Source organism: Caretta caretta, chromosome 8 (assembly GCF_965140235.1).
Source record: "Caretta caretta isolate rCarCar2 chromosome 8, rCarCar1.hap1, whole genome shotgun sequence".
Classification (NCBI taxonomy): domain Eukaryota; kingdom Metazoa; phylum Chordata; order Testudines; family Cheloniidae; genus Caretta; species Caretta caretta.
Window position 1 is genome coordinate 77,063,780 of NC_134213.1, and position 21,777 is coordinate 77,085,556.

A 21,777-nucleotide genomic window follows, 5' to 3' on the forward strand; every position below is an offset into this window, starting at 1 on the left:
AAAATTGCAGCGTAGACATGGGAGGCACAGTTTCAGCATGTAGAGAGACATGTAGGGTATATACCCTAGGGGTTCAGGGTACAGGGCACTTAATCTATTCTACTTAAGCCATGACTCACTGTATACACTGTATTTATACTGGTGCTAGCTTTGCATGCCATGACTGAACTCTACACACCACCGTCAGTGCACCTATAAAGAGGACCATACTTAATTGTTCTCCATGTCCACTGAAGAGAGGACAAGAAATAATGGGCTTACTCTAGAGCAAGCACAAAAATTTAGGTCAGATGTTAACAAAAATGTTCTAACTGTAAGGGTAGTTAAATTCTGGAATAGCCTTAGGTTGTAGAAGACTCACTGGAGGCTTTCAAGAACAGGTTGGACTAACATCTGTCAGTGATGGTCTGGGTTTACCTGGTCATGCCTCAGCACATGAGGCTGTACTAGATGATCTCTTGGGGTTCCTTCCAGCCCTACATTTCTATGATTCTATGAACATTATGACTTACGTGCAGAAATTCCATCACTACTTTGTCAAATTTGGTTTGCTTCTGAATATGATCCAATGTTTCCTGGTGAGCAGCACTTTCCAAATGAGCTTCAATGTCTTTCTCTTCAAAGGTTCGAAATTTACAAAATGAGCAAGTGAATGCCATTCTAGCAGGAGAAACACGTATGTTAAAGGTGTTACTGTTCAATAAGTTTCTGTTTGTTTTTTTAAGTCAGTGTTTTTCAAAAATTACCTACATGGCTTATGTGGGGACATGTTAAATCCAGTCATCTGTGGCAAGTAGGAAAGCTTTCCCTAGTAAGTGTAGAACATTAAGCCAACTTTTTCTATAATTTTTATTAATGACATTTACATAAAAGAAAGCTAAATTTGCAGTGCTACGGTTCTGAAGGTAAGGGCCAAAAGTGGCCGAATACAAACCCAGCTACTGATGTCTATTTGAATTTTCAAATAGGCATGTACTGAACTGTCACTTAACATTTTGTAAACTGTAGAATGAAACAGCTTGGTTAATTTTATTGCTGATATTCAAAAACACTGTCAGTGTTTAGCAATAGTGAAACTGTCAAGTGTGTCAATCTCATATTGGTGGGGAAAGGTACTAACGGCAGGAACAGGAAAGAGGGCCAAAAAAAAAATGGAGACTGTTTTGAGCTACATCTGTTCCTCAGAGTGCTTCTTTCCCTCCACCCATATAATACGTAATCCTATATAATCACAAAACTACCAAAAAAAACCCCACTTCAGGACGAGATCACAACAGGGAGATCTCAATTTATTTTTACTACAAAGTTGAAGTCTTACATCAAAACTCCCCTTGCACTCTGGAGAGTCTGAGATCACGGTATAATCTTAATGAATCCATTTTCCTGGGGCACAGTTTAGTGGAATATACTTGAAACTGAATACTCCTCTTATTTACAAAAGTATTGCCTTTTTGTGTGAAAATCAGGTCTCCCACATAATTTGGTACTTTTGTAATACTTAAAATGGAGACACATGAAACACAGAATAAGATCAATTCCTATCCTGAGGAGCTTAGGAAGGATAGCAGGAATACCCTTTCAGCATGTAGATTCATCTAATTGTACTATAAACATATGGCGTAGTACTGGAAGATGGTACCACTATAAAAGACAATTATTTGAACATCTCATGAGCGTAGTGGTGTGCACAAATATATTTTCAGAAATATTAATGCTACTATATCTCAAAATGTTTCAAGTTCTCTAGTTGAGCAATCTCCTCTCCTCCAAGACAAAACCGTTTGGTTTTTTTTAAAAAAAACACTGTTGTATACCTAGCACCCTTTCATGTATTCCTCTATAGAGAGTACTGGGACCAGCAAAAGGTGCTAGGGAATGATGACAGATGTTAAGTAGAAAAAAACAACAGCACAAACCTGTATCCATCACCATATTTTTCACTGTTTTTCTCCCTTCTACGCCTCTGTTTCTCTCTTCTTGCCTCAATTCGACGTTTTTCCTCCTCTTCACTTTTGACCTCTGGTTTGGTACCTTAACACATAGTGAATTGGGTTAAACACTTTATATCTCCAAAATCCAGAGTGTAGAAAGTGTAATGCTTGACTTCCCCTACCTCTTTCACAACCATCTTTTCTAGTCCCAAAATGTAAAATAAATTCAAGTCATAGTGTTTCAATGGCATCTATAAGTTTTGGGTATTTTTAATTTAAAAAAATCAGTAAACATTAATATTGCAATGCAAGTTTAGTGGTTAAGGGCCTGACTAAAAATCTCAAAAGTGAGGAAATTCAGAGTTAAAGCCAACCCAACCACATTACTAAAGGCATTTCCAAGTAAGTGACCAGGAGGGACACTGGAAAAATCGCAATTATTCAAACACCCCACAATTTTAGTGTTTCACTGCAATATTTGCTGTTGCATAAAACATAATTTATTAAAAAGAAATCAGTCTCTAGCCACCCTTTTTGTTGTGAAGATAGCTTATACAATGGAAACGAATACAAAGATAATCTACAAGGAAAAAAGACAATAGTTAATGCTTCTTTTTGATTATTTATGATGTATAGGCACTGAATGTCAAATTTGAAATCCTCCCACACACTTTTGGCTTATAGCTTAAAGATAAATAATAGATCTTCCTACTTTTTGCTAGAGGGCTAGAGTTGTGGAGGACCAATTTTCTTAGCAGGGATAGTAGAATCTTAAAGAAATTCTGTCAAGTGTTTCTCAGGCATTTGAGTAAGAATATGTTGACAAGAAACTAAGTTTTAAAATGTCTGACTAAAAATCCCTTCCTTTCTTAACTGCTCAGTTTTCAGTCTTATCAATCACAATAGTTCTATATTTCTGCTCTAGAATTCTATGAACATGTAAAAAAAAGTCATTCAGGCCACCGTTCACAAGAAGTAAGGTGGTATAATTTGTTTTTTCTTTTTGCAGGTCAACTTTAAAGAAAGGTCATTTCCCCTGAAATGTGTGTCCAGCCAAACAATAGCAGAAAATGTGTACACACTCCCATGACAAACTCATCCCAGGGAAGAGAATTTCAAAAAGGTTGCTGGGCCCAGAAGTATTATTAAGTGTTCAAAACATTCATAATTACTTTAGAAGAGCTGTGCTTCCCTACTGGCCTCCAAAGACTTTTTGTATTTTATTTTGTGGAATAGGCTCTTCACTCTTCATGTAGGGCCTGAATACTACTCTGCTCCTGCGGGAAAGAGAGTATCCTCCCCCCATATCATTCTTTTTTTACATTTCCCAATAAAGCCTTCCAGAGTTAAAATTTTCAATGCGGCGCCTTACCTTCAACCCAGAAAATGGGCAAAGGATTCCTTGTTTAACTGCTGCATAAATCATCTGGTATGGAGTTTTGTGGAGTGAAATGGCCTGAGCAGCTTACCCTCAAGATCAGTAGATACCTTGAAAATGCCCAGCCTCTACCAGACCAGGGGAATGGAAGCCTCAGTCCAGATATGGACTTGTGTCTCCCACTTTCCTGCATGACATTGCATTCATTTTAAAAGCTGCATAAATTTTCATATGCATTTGCTAAAGTGGCATTATTGATGGATCCATAGATTTGCAATGTTTCATACAGACCTCATTAGAAAAGCACACCTGCAAAATAGGTTAACTAGCAGTCCATTCTTCACAATTTACTATTTAAAGTTAATGACTTGCAGTATTTTGCAATTACTGAGTGAAAGTCTCAGAAACTGTTCTGCAGATTTCAGTTGGTCTTGTAAGCAGAGTAACCACACAAACAAAAAGTGTTATAGTTTAATGGAAAGTCCATTACACAGCATCTTATAGGCATCAATATTTTTCCATCTTTACCCCAAACAGACAGTTTCCACAATACTGGAAAGAAAGTCATGAAAATTGCAAAGTACCATTTTGAAGTAAACGTCCATACTGTGTAATTTATTTTCAATTACATTGTTACACACCTTTTAATTTCAAAACTTCACAATTCCTGCTTAGAGCACCCTCCAGATTATGTCCCAATGATTTGTATTTTGCCACACAGAAAATTAAGTGGTACTTCCCACCCTCCCCATAACCTTAGGGCAGGCAGACTAAGGGCCTGTCTACAGCATGCAGCAGTGTGTGCTATGGGAGTGTGAATTCTAAAGCACACCAATATGATACGCACTAACTGGCCCATATAGACCCTGCTGGTGCATATTGAAAGTCTGTGCACAAAGCACCAATGAGCACCAATAGGCTCCACGTTGGGCAGTTAGTGTGCAGCACACTGGTGCGCTTCAGAATTCATACTCCCAGAGCACACATTGCCACACAATGTAGACAAGCCCTCAAACTCCATTCTGAGAAGCACTGTCCTCCAGTACTTTAGGAAGTGCATTAAGCCATTTCAATATACTATTAGTCTACAAAGATCAGGGGGAAAATAACATGTTCTGGACATGGCTTTGTCCTGAGGGGATCTGCCAAGGCAAAGGTACCTCTCCACAAGGTGAACACCACCATAAGGCAGTGAATGAAGAAGTGGATGTTTCTTCCTGAGACGGCCAGTAATGAACTGATGCACATCCTGCACAAGCAGGGCGGCGCCAACATCCCTTGAATGGGTGATCTGTGTCATGTTACAATGATCACTCATGCATTCCACCTTCTAACATGCACAGACGTACGAGGAACATTGTGGAGAGTGCTATGCATGATGCCATCAGTAAACGAATCGCCAGGACCCCCTCCAACCAATATGTCGCCACCCGGCTCCCTGGAAGGCAAATTTGGATGAGATGGGGGAAACTTTGCTTCACTTTGGACTTGTGTCCACAATGTTATGCAACAGCTGGAGAAGAGAGTCAGCTACCACTGAACATGGTGTGAGGAACATCAGGAGCTGGGAGAGCTAGAACTATGCTGGAGACGACCCTGAAGGATGCTAACCATTGCCAGTATGTGGAAAAACCTGAGACGGAAGGCCTTTGAGGTGATGTGCAAGTGGGACACCAGCAACCACTTCCTCCCTAGGGGCAGTTTCACCCCACTTGCTGACTGGAGATTCATTCACAGGGCCCGGCTCGACTGTGTCCCGCTGAACAGAGCTGTCCGCCACAGGAATCAAAACAAGCAATGCAAAAAGTGCAGCTATGCCAATGAGAGACTATCCCACGACTTCTGTAGCTGCTAGCCCCATTCCAGAGCCTATCAGCTGTGCCACAATGTCATCCAAGATCGCCTAGTCAAAGTCATCCTGCCACCCATGGGGAAAGTTGGCGTGAACTCCACTATCCCTGGAATGAACAGTCAACTGGACCGAACATCATCATCAACACTAAAGAGGAACATAAGACGACTGTCATGGTGGACATCACAGTTCCCTTTAAGAACAGGACCCCGGCCTTCTGCGATGCCCGAGCTCAAAAGTGGAAAAATAGGCCCCTCGGGCTGATGCCTTGAGAGCTAGGGGTACGAAGTTCAAACACACACTCTGATCACTGGAAGTCTGGACGCATGGGACCCCAGTAACGAGCAAGTGTTGCGACAACATGGAATTGATCAGCGCTATGCTTGGATGATGTGGCAACTTATGGTGTCAGACACCATCGGGTGGTCAAGGGACATCTATTTAGAACATCTCACCAGATATAGGCAACATCAGGAGAGATGAGCTGGAGTGCCGCTGAGAAGTGAAGTCAGGAAAGATAACTGAAATACTTCTCTGATGGACTGTACTTACTGAGGGACAACCTATCCTAAATCATTGAGGGACAATCTACACTCATTGCTACATTTGCTTCCCACAAGCTACTCTTAGTATAACTTTTTATGAGTGATGTACCCAAATATTTGGATGCCAGTATTTTAACTGTACCATTAAATATATTAACCTTAATTTGGGATACTTCAGATTATGTACTATATGTATTTTATGGCTTTTAAACCAAACTTTGTACTTTCGGATAATTTAAGCATTATACCCAGATGTATAGAAACTCTTTCCTTAATTTGTGTATTAGATAATTTTAACATTAGCTTTAATAAAAAAAATCTGCCTCTTTATAAGGGGTGTGGGAAGAAGAGTAACTGTCCAGGGCTGTGGAGGAAAAGACTGAGGCAGATATACTCCAGACCTATTTTTGTATGACAGTGTTGTTTCTTAACTCCATCTCCTGACTGCCTCTCATTTCAATCTCTTTCAAATTAATAGAATCTCTGCTCTCTCGAATTTCTGTAATGATGCCAGCAGCAGAGTAAAAATGGTTAGGGCCGCTCAACTTTATCTTTGCAATCCTGTTGCCAGCACCACTGACAGAAGATTTATTATGCAGATATGATCACAGGGATCACATCTTTAACCTGAATAAATGGAAAAAAATAAAAGCAGACACAAGGAAATGTGGGCTCAGTAACCTATTTGAACACCTGGAAGTAAAGAGGTAGCAAGCTACAATGGGGGAAATTTTAAAATTTAAAATATGTTCTGACATTTATAAATGAGATTAACCAAATACAGTATCTGGTGCTTGATGCAATAAGTTTCAATTTGCAGCAACTAAGACTTTTCCATTGTACTCATGAGAAAGGTTCCCCTACCCGCACCCCCAACTGGATAAATTACACCAAAGACACTTAAATTAAATATGAAAGATTGAATTTTGAGGATATGACTAATACAGGGAAAGTAAAGATCTCTCTTAAAATGTGCCCTGGAAACAGTCAGCTGGAGAAAGACCCATAGGGATTTGTGACAAGAAAACACTTTTCCCTACAAAAGGAATAGCAACATTTTGAATATGGCAAGTATACCTAAGTATCTGAATATGGCATAAAAGAACAGTAATTAAGGGAAATGGATATCTTAGAATAGTGTTAATGAACAGGTGATAACTTAGGGTCAATGGCTTGACTGTCACTACTAACCTATCCAGTTACTTGATGGATGTGGCCTATGTAAAGTAAGTTTGGGGATCTCTAGTTCCAGATGATTAAGTCTTCACATTACAATTTCAGAGTAACAGCCGTGTTAGTCTGGATTCGCAAAAAGAAAAGGAGTACTTGTGGCACCTTAGAGACTAACCAATTTATTTGATAGACTTACTTATTTTTGTATGTTTTAAAAAAAAGAATGCTTTATCATTCTTACAGTGCCACTTACCCAGGAATGAGATGAATAGAAATTTCTAGAATCGAGTCACCTCCACAAACACCAGCTTAGCACAACTGGGCTATGCAGCTCCAAAGACAAATTAGGAGATCTTTAAGATGTACTGCACAGCTTGGAAGTATCTGGATGTGTATTTTACAGACCTGTTCTGTCACACCAACTCTGGACAAGTCAAGCAACACTGTTTCCTATGTAATGTGTATAGGAATATTTCCTCAGCACCCACTGCAATTAGTCCATGAAAAGTTTAACAGCACTCCTGAAGCGAAAGGCAAGGGGACAAATATCTGTAATTCCCAGTTGTCCATCCAGAGCTGTGCAATTCACAGTATTATTACAAGGTCAATATATTAGACAATGGCTTGCATGTGGAAGTTTCTCCAAAATCTGCATATTAACTTTACTTCACAAGTTTATAAGACGATTTTTAAACTTATTTTGCAGGTGTAGTTTGAAAACAGGATTTACAGAAAACATTGCAGATCCATCAACAACACGAAATTAGCAAGGATACAACAACAGGTATGCAATTAGGACTTAAAGTTCTGGTGTAAGAAAAGTGACTGCTAGACATACAACTTAAGATTTTTGATCCTTAAATTCATGTACTGCAAAAGCAAACAATTAAGTCAAGTTCCATTAACAACTTTCTGTCATTACCTCGTTCCAGTAACTTCAAAATTTCTGGAGAAATGAACTGCTAAAAATGAACAAGTATAAAAATAAGTTTCACTAAGCCAGCTGCTATACATGTTGTCTTTTCTTGCTTGGGTCTCTCCTTTCTTCTTTCCAATTTCTGCTTTTTGCCACTCTTTTTTTTCCTTCACTCGTCTCCTTTTCCTTCATTAATGAATTTCTTCTTTTATAAGCCACAAACATCTTCCCTTCCCATTTACCTTTTAATGACTTTCATTACTTCCTCACTCCCTCGGTTTCCCCTTCCCTCTTCCTCCCCACCCATCACCTCCCTCTGCCACTCTTTCAGTTGTACTGTAGATAAGTTTCTTGTGGTGTGAACAAAAGGGATACTCAGGAGTTGCTAACGAGGTAGGGATAGAGCAGGGGTTCTCAAACTGGGGGTCGTGACCCATCAGGGGGTTGCAAGGTTATTACGTGGGGGGTCATGAGCTGTCAGCCTCCACCCCAAACCCTGCTTTGCCTCCAGCATTTATAATGGTATTAAATATATTTAGAAGTGTTTTTAATTTATAAGGAGAGTTGCACTCAGAGGCTTGCTGTATGAAAGGAGTCCCCAGTACAAAAGTTTGAGAACCACTCTGATGGAGCACTGTAGTAAAGAACCAGTGGGACTTGGTTTACAGAAAAGCAGAAGGAAACTGCTTTCATCCTTGTCAAGTACATTAAAAAAACAAAAAAAAGAGGACACCCAGTTATGGCAACTGACAAGAACTAAAACACAGTAGAAAAATTCATGACAGGAGTCAAGTTTCCATTCCTCTGGCTTATACAACAATGCACTTTTTAGGACTTAGCAAGTCTCAACAGCTACAATACAAAATACTATGGAACAGCAAGCACTTATCATGCATCTTTACTGAACTCAGCATCTGCGCAGGCACTGATGCGTCACACTGCAGTTTTTCCACAGAGGATTGGTATACAGGGAATACATTTTAACACAACAAGGATAAAGGTATGCACAATCCCATTCTTACAGCCTCAGAGCCAAGCATGGAAAAGAAACCTGAAGTAAGGTTCAATACTTAAAAAGAGTGCCCACGTTCAAGCTGAATGTCAGACTTCCAGGTTTAATATTTGCATTTGCACCCTAAGATCTGAAATAACTTTAAATAATGAAGGGGAATTATTTAATCACAAATTTGCTGTGATACTGTTTGCTTAGAGACAGTCTTCTGCCATACTTATTTAACACACCATCACGACACTTGTTCTCATTTGATAAGCTATCTTCACAATAAAAGAGCAAGAAAGTTTATTTAAATAAACAATTTGTTGGAGAAAAAAAAAGATACACCTGAAGGGACTTACCTTCTACCCTTATGCATTTCTAACATGCCCATAATATCTACACACCAAGGTGACTATCTGATCTATAGTTTTTAAAGCCCCTAGTTAATAAAGTTTTGACTTGTGCCAACACCAAGCCCTAGTAGAGTACTTCAGTGCTGAAGAATGAAGAATTGCAAAACATCACAAACGCCTGTGTCTAAAAAAAGGAAATTAAACAATGCCATTTGTATTATTTTTCATTTAATTACTTACTAGGTAGTTTATTCTGGTTCATCATAATAGGTTTTGTCAGTTTGGGTTTCTTGATAAATGTCCCACCAGGTTTGTTATATGGCTGCTGTATAATTTTTCTCTTTATTCCTCTTGCAGCAACTGCTGCAGAACTGGGTTTGTTATGATAGTCAACAACAATTCCAGGTCTATGCATCCCTCCAAAGTCTCCCATATGCTGGAAATTTGTGAAATCAAGAAAAAGTATTAGTATATGAAATCAACAGAAACAACACAATTGCTACATGTAAATATTTATAAATACATTTAAGCAGATAAAAATCTGCATTCTGGAACAAAACACTGCTAAAATAAAACACATCAAAATTGGGTGCTTAATGACTTTGTTGATGCTTCACTAATAGATTAAATGTGCACCTAGGAACTGGGTTTCTGCTTATTCAGAACCATTAGTCCAGGCTATGAGTATGCCTATCAGAATTCATAGCTCAGTACACTTCAGCTCCTTCTCTTTAGATTCTCTAGTTGATATGTCTGTTCTTTTTTCTGGCGAGAAAGCCATCCAAGTTCTTTAGAACTCATCTGACAGTCAGAAAATAAGTTTTCTTTGTGGGTTTAGGACAAGGAAATAGAGATGACCATCAAGATTTTTCTATTTTGATGGCAACCTTAAAGCATAGAAGTTGTCCGGTGTGGACCACTGACTACTGGAGAACACCAAACATACTCTAGTAACTTTATCCTGTCAAGAGGATTTAAGACAGTGAACCCAGTGAATTTAGGACTTCTTTAAAAAATTGCTTTTAGGGGCAAAAACATCCATGCAAAGCAGAACACGTCAGCAACAGGGACAAGGAATTGGGCTAGATGACAAGTCCGTTAATTCCTTTCTGTCTTGTCTTTGAAAGAGACTGTATAATGTACAGACATCTGGGGAGTTGTATCTGTGACAGTCAATTCTTTGGAGGCAATGGAGTAATCTGAAGAGGAGGAACCAAGGAGTAACAGCACAAAACTGATCTCCTATTTGCTCATTTACTTGATTAACAGAGGGTAGACAGGAAAGCCCACCTGATTGGACAGGATGAATCAGATAAGCAGAAATACCTGTAATGTCACGAAAACAAAACTAATGTTTTACTACTCAAATTAAGAGTACCTTACAATCATTTAGTATAACGTACTATATGAAAAAAAAATATACTCATAAACAGTGAATATATTTTAAACACACACGGCTGGAGTATAGTACGTATTTTAAATAGGTATATTTACAGTTTTAAAAACATAAAAGTCCATGCACAAATTCTCAAGTAATTCCAATTTATCTATTTAATTATCAAGGTACTACTATAAAGGTATCTAGCACATGTGTTCATACTGCATGTATTTAAATTTGATGTGAAGTACACACTTGAATAAACAGTCTTTCCAGGTGATCCACATTTTTAAAAGCAAATATTTCCATCGTCTATTAAAGGTGCAATGCATTTTACATATGGAAAGTTGTTTAGCTTTTATATTGTCCTCAAATAATTCCTTTATGAAGGGTAAAACTGATAACATTAATTTTTAAGAAAAATTTTAGATAAAAGTACTCTACTATATTTTTAGACAGAACTTTTAGCTCGGAAACAATTCTAAAAGGAGGGCATCTGAATTTAAAACCCCACCACTTTCAGTTTGACAAACAGAGGGATATAAAAATTAGACTCTCTTTCAATTAAGCTACCTGTTAGTTAGCAGCTATGTGTAAGTTTTCTGTGCTAAATTGATTGTGGCAGCTATATTACTTAAGAATATTGGGTAAGTAATCCTTTTTAACAAAAACAAAAAACAAAAAACACACAGGCATTTAGAAGACCCAATACAAATTATTCTCATCTACATTTTAAGCTACAAACAAGCTATATAGTTTACTATAACAAAACTGCTTCATAAAGAAACAAGGTATGTTTACAAATTTTATAAGATAGTAAGATACCTCTAAGGTATAGGCAAAAAATGTTCAGTAAGTGAACTATTTGCACGAAAAAAATCAAAGATGGAATTATAAAATTAAATTAAAGAGACACCATCAACTTAAATATCAATTCTGTCTGGATATTTTTCCCTACTGTTATAACATCTCAGATTTAACAAACTGAAAAATGTAGAGATGTTTCTCCAATCTTTCAGCTTTTGTACTTTGTGCAGTCAGTTTCCCTATTTCCTATTTGCCTGGCTCTTTTACATAACATGGGAAATGTGTAAGTACAACAAAATTGGCAGAGGTAGTGGATAAGTAGATGTCGTATATGAAACTCATTTTAATTCCTTTTAAGATGACTAGATTTCAAGTTGATGACATCCTTTTAAACAATACTTTAAATTTAAGGAAAACCACTATAACTGCTTGCCACCTACCTTTGACATTTCCGCCCCTTTCCCCAGATACAAGTTAGAGTAAGAACTAAGTTAAAAATGAGACCTCCTGTTTGGTCAAGCATGTGTTTAATAAAGAATTAGCTAAAATTTCACCTGCCCATATGAAGACGAAAAAAAAAAAAACAGTTTTATGGCATACACAGCCTAACATTTTATTTTTACATATACATTGCACCTTTAACCTACTCAAAACTTCAAAAAGGTTCAAGTTAACCTTTTATAATTATCCAAGAACTTTCCCACCAGCAAATATGCTAGTGTTTACAAGGAAAAAGGCAACTCCTTTTAACCCCTTTTAGACCAAACCTAGTACTTTTATCTTCACCTTTCAAACAAAAGGAGAGATTTAACAAAACCTTATCAACTAATCTTATATTGCTCTTTACTTCCAAAACAGAGGGTCTCCGTACTTCTTCATAAATCAACTTCAAAGGGATTACCAGGCTGATCAACTAGGACAGTTTGCTTGGTCAGAAGTACACTGTGATGAACAGTGTATTAGTTTTAAAGCTGTGGTCTTGAAAGGGTTTAAAAGAGTGACTAGTGAAAAGAATCTGAAAAGATTCTGTACTTACTCCTCGGCCTCGGCCTCTGCCTGTTGATGGTCCTCCAAAAGCATCATAGCTTCTGCTTCCAAATCCACTTTCAGGATAAGCAGGCGTTCCTCTCCCCCGAGAGCCTACAGGTGCAGGCTTCATATGGGGTGAAGAAAAACTGCTGTAGGAAGAGTAACTCTCTCTTCCTCTGTCCTCCATAAACCCAGGCCTCAATTTTGAACGTGAGTAAGGTGCTTCCCAGCTAGACCCGCCCTGGTTTCTACCTCCGAAAGAGTCAAGGCTATTCCGGTAGGAGCTGTCAAATCGACCACCATAACTACCTCCGAAGCGGCTTTGTTCGGGTTCATTATAACCATAGCCAGATCTGTACAGATCTCGCCCACCCAGAGAAGACCCGGAGTCATAAGACTCATAAGGTCCAAACCTGGAAAAGTTGCACAGTGAGGGAAAAAAAAAAAAGTAAGCTTACTAGTGTTATACATTTCAAAAGACAAGTTATCAGTTGACATTTATCAACTAAAATCAATTTATACTATACTGGTTTGTACGGTTGTGTTACTGTTTTTATCTTGATTAGGGCTGGGCAATTCAAGCTGTGACCAGATAGAACACTATCTGAGCCATTTTCTGTACAAACAATTCTAAAGTTCAGTATGTCTGAACTTTGTTCAATTTAATTTCTCAGCAGTATTTACTAAACATTATTTGAGCCCAGCCCTAGTCTCAGGAAAATAATCACCTGCAGAAGCTCACAGGGTAGTCAAACTGTTTCTTTTTCAAAGTCATGCCTAACATTTTAACAATTAAACAGCATTTAAAATGGCCTATTTTCCCAATTGAAAATTAAGCTAAAATATATTTAGTATTTATAATACAACAGAGGTGATTTTTACACCCCCATAGTTTTACTTTAAAAAATAGAAAATTAGTGATCTATAGTTCATTTGTATTTTTGGACATTCTTCTTGTAAAATTTAAAATTTTCCAGTCACAGAGATCATGATCACCAATACCCCTTCATCTTTTACTTGTAGACCATTAAGTCTAGCAACTTCAGCATTTGGAAAATCTGTACAAATATGTACACATTACACATGGAGATGGTCCATGGGAATCTCAAGGTAGAGTGATAAGTAGCAGAACTCTTTAGTTATTCACTGGGGTTTGTTTTGTTTTTAGTTTTTTGGGGTAGGGAGGAGGCGGGGCAAGGAATCATTATCATCTCTAACCACATTGGGAAAGGGAGCTCATTAGTCTCCCCAGAGAATTAAAATAGGGCAATTCCACAGAAACTGGGAAAGGGAAGCCCTTTACTAACAGAAATACAAACTAATAAAATGAACTCAATTGCTTCCCATGTCTATGGTAACATGAATGCCTTCATTTTAAATACATTAGTCTCAGAAGATCCAAAACTACACACAAAAATGACACTATTTACAGATACAGTCCATGCACAATTGCAAGGTTTTATGGCAATAGACATTTTAATGTGTTCAAGTCTCCTGTCAACCTCAATCATATACAGATTACTAAATGGTAGGTACATCTTATTCCTGAATCTGTGCACAGATTTTAATTGATCATAAGATTTATCATTTGCAAATCCTAATATTCATCAACTAGTAGTCTAACAAAACTGCAAAGTATATTTTCTCTATTCTCCCTACTTGCCTAATGGCATTTTCTCTATCCTCCCACCTGTCCTTTCCCAATGGCACTGCCATGCCTACATATAGTTACCATACAGTAGTCCTGCTACCTCCAGTCGAGGATTCAACTGTGCAAATGAGGACACCAACAAGTTATTTACATTTTCTTATAGTTTTATTTTGTTCCAGTTGAAACACTGCTCTTAGAAGCAAACTACTCTGCCCAGGATTTTAAAACCTGAAATAAACCAGTTGGTATATACTGTATGTGTAAATTTAGCCTGAAAGAGTATCAGGAACACTTGAGTATTAAATATGCAACACTGCACCAGAAATTTTACTTTTAGACCAATCCATTTTACAAAATAGCCCAGAATACGCAATTTTGGTGTAATTAGTACCTGCCAATAAAATAATCTGGACATGACTTTAAGTCATAATACCAGTGAACATTCTCACAGTTTACATTAGAATTGAAGGGGTAAACATAGATCCTAAATGTTCCTTGGAAATGGAATGCTGATTCCATTCTTAGACTCAATCTAAAGCACTGAACCAATTAAAACATTTTAGCTACAGACTGCTAAATTAAGAGACATTAAACCAGTCTAAATTTACTAATCAGGTACAGACTGCTGAAAGTCACTAAATAAAAAAAGAGCATTGTAAGTTTTAGTTAAAAAAATAACTATGTCATTATGATTGCAAGAATTATCCACAGAAGCATTGATTTGGACTGTCAAGATGTCATAGCATAAGTTTTCCAGTCTTTACTGAACATGAAGACTTATAGAGAATGGAACGCTATATATATATATATATATATATATATATCACACAACATGCCTAAGGAACACTTAAGTTGGAAAAAGATATACTTTAAAATTTTAACTGGATTTTTTAAGTTCTTGAGACAACTGAATGATTATTTTACCTGTTACCACCTCCTCCTCCTCCTCCACCACCTCCTCCTCCATGACTCTCCATCCCGTAAGATTGATTTAGATAAGAGTCCATGGATCTTGGGCCACCATAAGCTCCATGTCCATAGTCACGGTCCATTTCTTAAAAGAACAAGAAAAACATTTAATAGAAGTTCTCGTTTATTTTGAGAAACAGGTAAAGTAAATCTGTGAGATGATATCCATAGAAGATTTGGTAGAGCATGCAGATGACACGCAGCTCTTCAGCTTTTTGATCAAGACTGTATTGTGTAGTGTCCTTGCCTGTCAAAGGCTAGTGCTTGCATGACAGTCAGCTAGGTTCACTCTGGGTAAAATGGAATTATTGCTGGCTGCAGAAAATACCTGGAATATGGCAATGACAACCCCATTAAAGGTTGGTCCACCCTCCACTTAGAATTTTTCAAAGGAAAACATTTTACAAAAATCAAAAAGATGTTAACTCTGTGGACCACAAATTTATCCAGCTCTGGGACTAAGAACCTGTTGTCATACGAGTGATTTTTAAACGACATCAAGTTCTATGTTGATTGTTACAGTGACCTCCATATCATATCGTTTGCAAACCAAAATTAATTCTTGCTACCTTTGCTGTTCTTTATTTACACACAAATCATTTTGCCTACTTTATTTAAAATCAAGAAGTAATTTAGCTATTCAAATGAAATTTTATTGAACCTTTTCATGTTTACGCTTTTTCATTCCTAGTTTGGGTGGGAGGGGGATTTCCGGAGAGTCAAGACCAGGTAAGTACCACTTTGGCTGTTCCCAGCTCTACCACAACAGGGGCAAATGCATAGCTAAGTTCCCTCTAAGCACCGTGCAGGCGCTCAGGGCTGTGGCAGGGAGAGATGCCCCTCCCCAAACCTGCCGCAGTTCCTCTCCCCGGGCCCCGACCCAGCCACAAACCTCCTGCGGCCAGGGGGCAGGTGCCCCTCCCCCAGCCCCAACCCAGCCGCCCCTCCCACGGCCCATCACGGACCTGCCGCGGCTGGGGGAGAGGTGCCTCTCCCCGCCAGCCCCGGTGCTGCTGTGGGAAGAGAGAACTGGAGGGGGTCCTCTCTCCACACTGTCCCCCTGGAGAACCCCACTGCACCCCAAACCCCTCATCCCCAGCACACCCCAGAGCCCACACCCCCAGCTGGAGTCCTCACCCGACCCTGCACCTCAACCCTCTGCCCCAGGCCTGAGCCCCTCATCCCTGTCCCCACCCCAGAGCCCCTACCCCCCCGCCCTCTGCCCCAGCCCTGAGCCCCCTCTCACACTCTGAACCACTCAACCCCACCCCACCACATGAATTTTGTTATGTGCACCAATATGGAGGTGATGTGTCACACATCACCTCCATATTGGTGCACATAAAATCCATTCTGCAAATGCGTGGGAATAATTAGAGGGAACACTGATGCATGTGTGTGTTAGGGGACAAAGGAGAGAGGGTCAAGCTGAGGCAAAAATCAATTATCACCTCAGCTGCTCCTAGGACAGCACAAGTTATATGTAAACTTTTTTTAAAAGTAAATGAACACCCTACAATAAAGCAATATTCCAGAATACCACTGAAAACAGAATAACATCAGCTCATTCAGATTATTAATTTATTTTAAAGCTCCTTAGAAAAGTTAGCCTTTTAGATATAACACCTGAAAAAAAATACCTAAAAATAAGTTTTAGCTTGAAATTGCTATTGCATTATTTTCTGGTTTGTTTGTTTTTTTAAAACACATACACAAAAACACCTACAAATCTGCTGAGCTAATAAAAAGCTCAAGAGTTCGCGAATGCCTAACTGACGTCATCCCTAATGGAGGCCTGCCCTTTCAAGGCATTCAACATAAAATTAGGGAGTACTATAAATATATTTAGAACCAAAAGGACGAGCATCATTTTCATGCACAGATAACTGTGAAGAATAAAGCCAAAAGAAGCAGGGACAGAAAAAGAAGGTTCTTGCTAACACTGATTTGAAACAGCTAATGGAAAAGAAGAATCTTTTTGTGAACAATTTCAATGCCATCCTTAAAGAAACTATCCTTTTTTTTTTTTTTTTAAGTTTAAGAATCTGAGCTAAGGGACTCCACTTGACTGACAATTCCTGTATGCAGTGTTGTTGTAGCTGTACTGGTCCCAGAATATTAGAGAGGTAAGGTGGATGAGGTAATATCTTTTACTGGACCAACTTCTGTCCATTTCAGATGGCAAAAAATTTGATATCTTGCCATTTTACAACCAGAATTGCCTATAGTAATCTTAAGTCTTGGTTGTGCAACAGTCAGTCCAATGTTTTCTGGCAAAAATTGTGTGTTAAAGTTGACTTTGTCCCTTTTAAGACCACTGTCCCTCAATTAAATCCAGAAAGTCACACCTCTGTGACTACAGAGCCCCACTCAAGTCAATGCCTCATCCATCCATATGGATGAATTTGTGGAATCAGGGTTTATGTGCACATAAAACATTCAGGAACTGAATGCAGACATGAGCATATTTAATATGTGTAACAGGTAACATTCAGGTATGTTCTAGAACATGTATGCATCTAGTTCCATTTTCTTTCCAGACTAAAATGAAATTGCAGATTACAGCAGTCTATGTATTTACATTAATTTACTATAGTTTTAATTTATTCCACAAACCGCTCCAAGTTTTTTTTACTGTCTCTTCATAATTTCAGACCAGGCTATAGATCCTTGAAGAGTTACAGCAGTCATCAGTCACCCTTTAAAAAGTGCTTAGAACTGGCTAAAAAAATTCCATCAGAAAGAAACTTGCCAAAAGCTCAAACCAGACTTAATTGTTGAGAAAAAGGAAAAAGTCCATATACTGTACTATATGCCGTTTGTGTCCTCTATTGCCATCTACTGGACATTTACAATTTAACTTTCAATCCACACTGCTCTGTAGGGTAGAATTGACCCAGTCTGGATGCAACCATCATCCCCTTCTACAGCATACCTAGCAAGGATTAAAATCTGATCCTATACACAAGTCTGTAGCATCACAACTGATTTCTTCTAGTCCTTTTTTGAAGTGTTCTGTTTTATTTTAACTAATACAAAGCAAAACCATTTTAGAAGCATGTTAAAGTTAATTCTAATGATATGATATATACAACTTGCCACTATCCCTCATTCAGAGAGAAAACTGATTTTGGATTCACTATAAAAATAATTTTAAAATAAATAAATAAATACCATCCAGATCTTTTATAGCACTTTTCATCAGAGAGGTTTTAGAGCCATCCCATTTGGTTAATGATTTTACTGAATGTTTTAATAAATATTTTAAACGCCCATTTAAAAATTGCATTTTTCTTCCACTGACAATGCACTTTCTACTAAAAAAATGAAAATTACTTAAGATGGGCATTTTAACTTAATATCAAGATGAAAGATTTTAAACTGGTTATTCTGGCTTCTATAAAAGATAATCAAACTCTGGATTTATTGGGAATACATACGTACGTACAGCCAAAGGCTGAAAGACCATACCATAGGAACTGCCACACTGAATCCCAATCTTTTAGTGGATTGTTTATGTACTGAAGCATAAGGATTTAGAAAACCTATTTTTTTTTTTAAAAAAAAGCCATTCTAATGTAAGAGTGGATATAGTTAATGAGACTATTGATGTCTAATCCTTTTTTGAATCCTTATCTCTTGTCCTTGTACTTCTTGTAGAAATGAATTCCACACATTAATTATGCATAAAGCTGCGAGTCTGTCACAGAGGTCAGGGATTCCATGACTTCCCGGGACCTCCATGTGTCTGGTCCTCGAGCAGCTGGGGCAGCCCAGGGACCAGACACATGGGCTGCTACTCCTGCAACCCCAAGCAGCTTTCCCCAGGGGATGCCAGAGCAGCAGCGGCCCAGAGCAACAACAGTGTCCCCAGGCCGCCCCGCCCCCTAGCAGCCATGAGGCCTCAGGCTGCCCCACCTTTCCCCAGAGCAGGCACAGCGCCCCCCAGGCCGCTGCCCCCTTTCCGCCCTTTCCCCAGAGCAGGCAAGGCAGCCCCCAGGCCACCCCCACCATTCCTGGAGCAGGCACAGTGCCCTGGAGTGCACTAGAAGCACCTAAGAGTTAGTCAGGAGTGTTTATAGTACAAGTCATGAACAGGTCATGAACGGGTCACAGGCTGTGAATTTTTGTTTACTGCCCATAACCTGTCCATGACTTGTACTAAAAATACTTGTGACTAAAACGTAGCCTTAATTGTGCATCCTGTTAACACTTATTACTTTTATCACTTAAATCTGTGGCCCCATTTTTAAAACCCTTTTTCATAATACAAGAACAAGGTGCCTTCTCTGAACCATTTATTATTTCAGATCCCTTTCAAGTCCCCTCTTACTCAAGTCATCTCTAAACTAAACAATCCCAATCTTTACTCATATGGAAGTTTTTTCCATGCCCGTAAAAATGGGATGACAACAAACCCTGCTCTATTTCTACTATATCCTTTGTGATGCAGAGTAACAAGAATTGAGCACAGTATGCCAAGTAATGTCATTCTATTTTTTTCTTTCATTAATTCCCATCCTATTCTTTGAGTATCTCAACATTTTATCCCCACCCCCTTTTTTTTTTGACGAGCAGAGGTTTGCATTGATATGTCCACGCAGACACTCAACACCTTTTCCTGGCTGATTACAATTAATCTGGATCCCGATCATGTGTACAGCTAGCCCGCATTATACTCATTAAAGCGAATAACCTTGTTATTATCACCAGTGACTTCTCAGCCAGATCGCTTTGGACTGGCTTTGCTGCTCACACCTGAAACTGGCCCGCTGTGTCAATTCACACCATAACTGCAAGGGAATGCCTGGCGAGCCGCAGCTGGGGCGGGCGGGCCAGCGGGAATGCCCTGAGGCTGGGCTGCCATGAGGCAGCTACTGCTCCTGTCACAAGCTCGCCCCCAGGGCCCCTCACTCCCCTCCGGCCGCGTGCCGCCCCCTGCACAGAGGCTGCAGGTCCTCAGGGCCCGCTCCCGGCTTCCCGGGCACAGAGGCGGAGCCGGGGGCGCCCGTCCCCGCTGCACGACACAAAGCGGACGCTGCCATTTTGAGACAGAGGCGGGTCCTGAGGAGGAGGCGGCGGCCGGACTCTCCCCTCGCTCCGGGGGGGGCGCCCTCACCTTCCCCGTAATCCATGGCAACGGCGGCGGTGCCCTGTGTCGGGATCGGTGGAGGCCTCCTTGGGACCACGACAGCGGCGACCCCAGCTTCTCTCAATGGCGCCTTCGACAACAACGAGGCTGGGCGGGGCACTGGAGCGACCCCACAGAGACGTCGGTCCTCGATTGGTCACGTTAGGGACATCACGTGACGACCCGTGGGCGTGAAGACCATCGAGAGGGCATAGAAATGAAAGGCAACGCGGAGGGGAAGAGCAGTGGGCGCCGCCATGTCAGCTTCGGGCATCGTTCTTTAGGGCCATGTAGGTCACTGGCTGACTAGTCGGCGGCCGTTTTGGCGTCTGGTGGCGGCCATGTTTGAGTCTGGCACATAGCCTAAGAGCAGGCCTTTGTTTATTAAATCACTTTTAAATGCAAAACAATGGCGTGGTTAACTTTTTGTTTTTTAAGGTATCCAGCCCATGGAAGGTAGCTCTATTTAATAAAAAAAAAAAAATACAGTTGTGCCTTTTAACTTCCATCCACATAAAGCTTGACATTAATCACAAGTAAATACAGGTTTCAGAGGAACAGCCGTGTTAGTCTGTATTCGCAAAAAGAAAAGGAGTACTTGTGGCACCTTAGAGACTAACCAATTTATTTGAGCATGAGCTTTCGTGAGCTACAGCTCACTTCATCAGATGTTTAAGTGAGCTGTAGCTCACGAAAGCTCATGCTCAAATAAATTGGTTAGTCTCTAAGGTGCCACAAGTATTCCTTTTCTTTTCACAAGTAAATAATCACTTAATAAACAAGAAGTGCATCAGTCACCATTTTCTAAGGTCACTTACATTAACTCAGATCCTTAATGTTTACATTTGTTAAGTTATATAATTCTTTAAATAAATATACAGTGTATCCTCTTTGTTAGCCAAAAGAAGTACCACATTTAGTGTACAGGCTTTAGTTGCTAACCAGCAATCAACCATTTTAAAGAAAATGACTAACCAGTACAAATGTAAAACAAGATTAAAACTGATTTAAATAAAATTCCTACTTACTGACTTAAATCAATATATGCTGATTCTCTTGCTCACTCCCTCAAACGGGGAGAAAGTCAGTCCCCTGTTGAAGAAGTGCAGAACTGTTTGCACAGCGGAGTGCTTATTTATCTAATATCTCCATATCATATACTGAACTCAATGTTTTTCAACACCCACTTGTCTATGAACCCAAGGCAAGTTACTATAGCCTATTACAGGAGAGAGGAACATGAGACTAACCCAGGACCAGGCCCCTTTTTTTGTCCTAAACCAAAACCTAAGTTTTAGAGCAGCTGTAAGTATGTTTTCTACCCTCCATCTCTGCAAGGAGGCAATTGAGAATACTCCTGACCTTGATCTTTGGAAATGGTAGATTGAGGGGGTCACACACTCTAGCTTTTCTTGTAGAGCAATCCTGTTCTAAAAATCTAACCTCCTATTTCACCCCTGCAGAGGTGTGGCCAGAGGGGATGAAAATTTTCTTCCAAATGGAGCCTTCGCCTTGGCTCTAATCACAGAGTTCTCAGCCAAAGATCCATTAGGCTCGGTTACAGCAACGATTTCAAGAGCCAAGTATTCAGCATGTAGTCTGTGCACACACCCCTCTGCACATACAGCCCTATGTAAGCAAAATGTTTCTGTACTATTACTTATGTA

At 39.5% G+C, this 21,777-nt stretch overlaps 1 protein-coding gene across 1 annotated transcript in view; it reads right to left on the minus strand.

Annotated features, from left to right (window-relative positions):
- The window catches only part of ZNF326 (zinc finger protein 326), a 37,851-nt gene extending 17,595 nt beyond the window's left edge, over window positions 1–20,256 (minus strand). The window contains exons 1-6 of the mRNA XM_048860542.2: window positions 20,099–20,256; window positions 14,935–15,064; window positions 12,367–12,772; window positions 9,386–9,581; window positions 1,917–2,031; window positions 513–660 (exon numbers count right to left, since the gene is read on the minus strand). Coding sequence (XP_048716499.1) covers window positions 513–660; window positions 1,917–2,031; window positions 9,386–9,581; window positions 12,367–12,772; window positions 14,935–15,064; window positions 20,099–20,114 — 1,011 coding nt within the window. The 5' untranslated portion in view covers window positions 20,115–20,256. The remainder of the gene's footprint in view (window positions 1–512; window positions 661–1,916; window positions 2,032–9,385; window positions 9,582–12,366; window positions 12,773–14,934; window positions 15,065–20,098) is intronic.
- Between the last annotated feature and the right edge of the window lie 1,521 nt (window positions 20,257–21,777).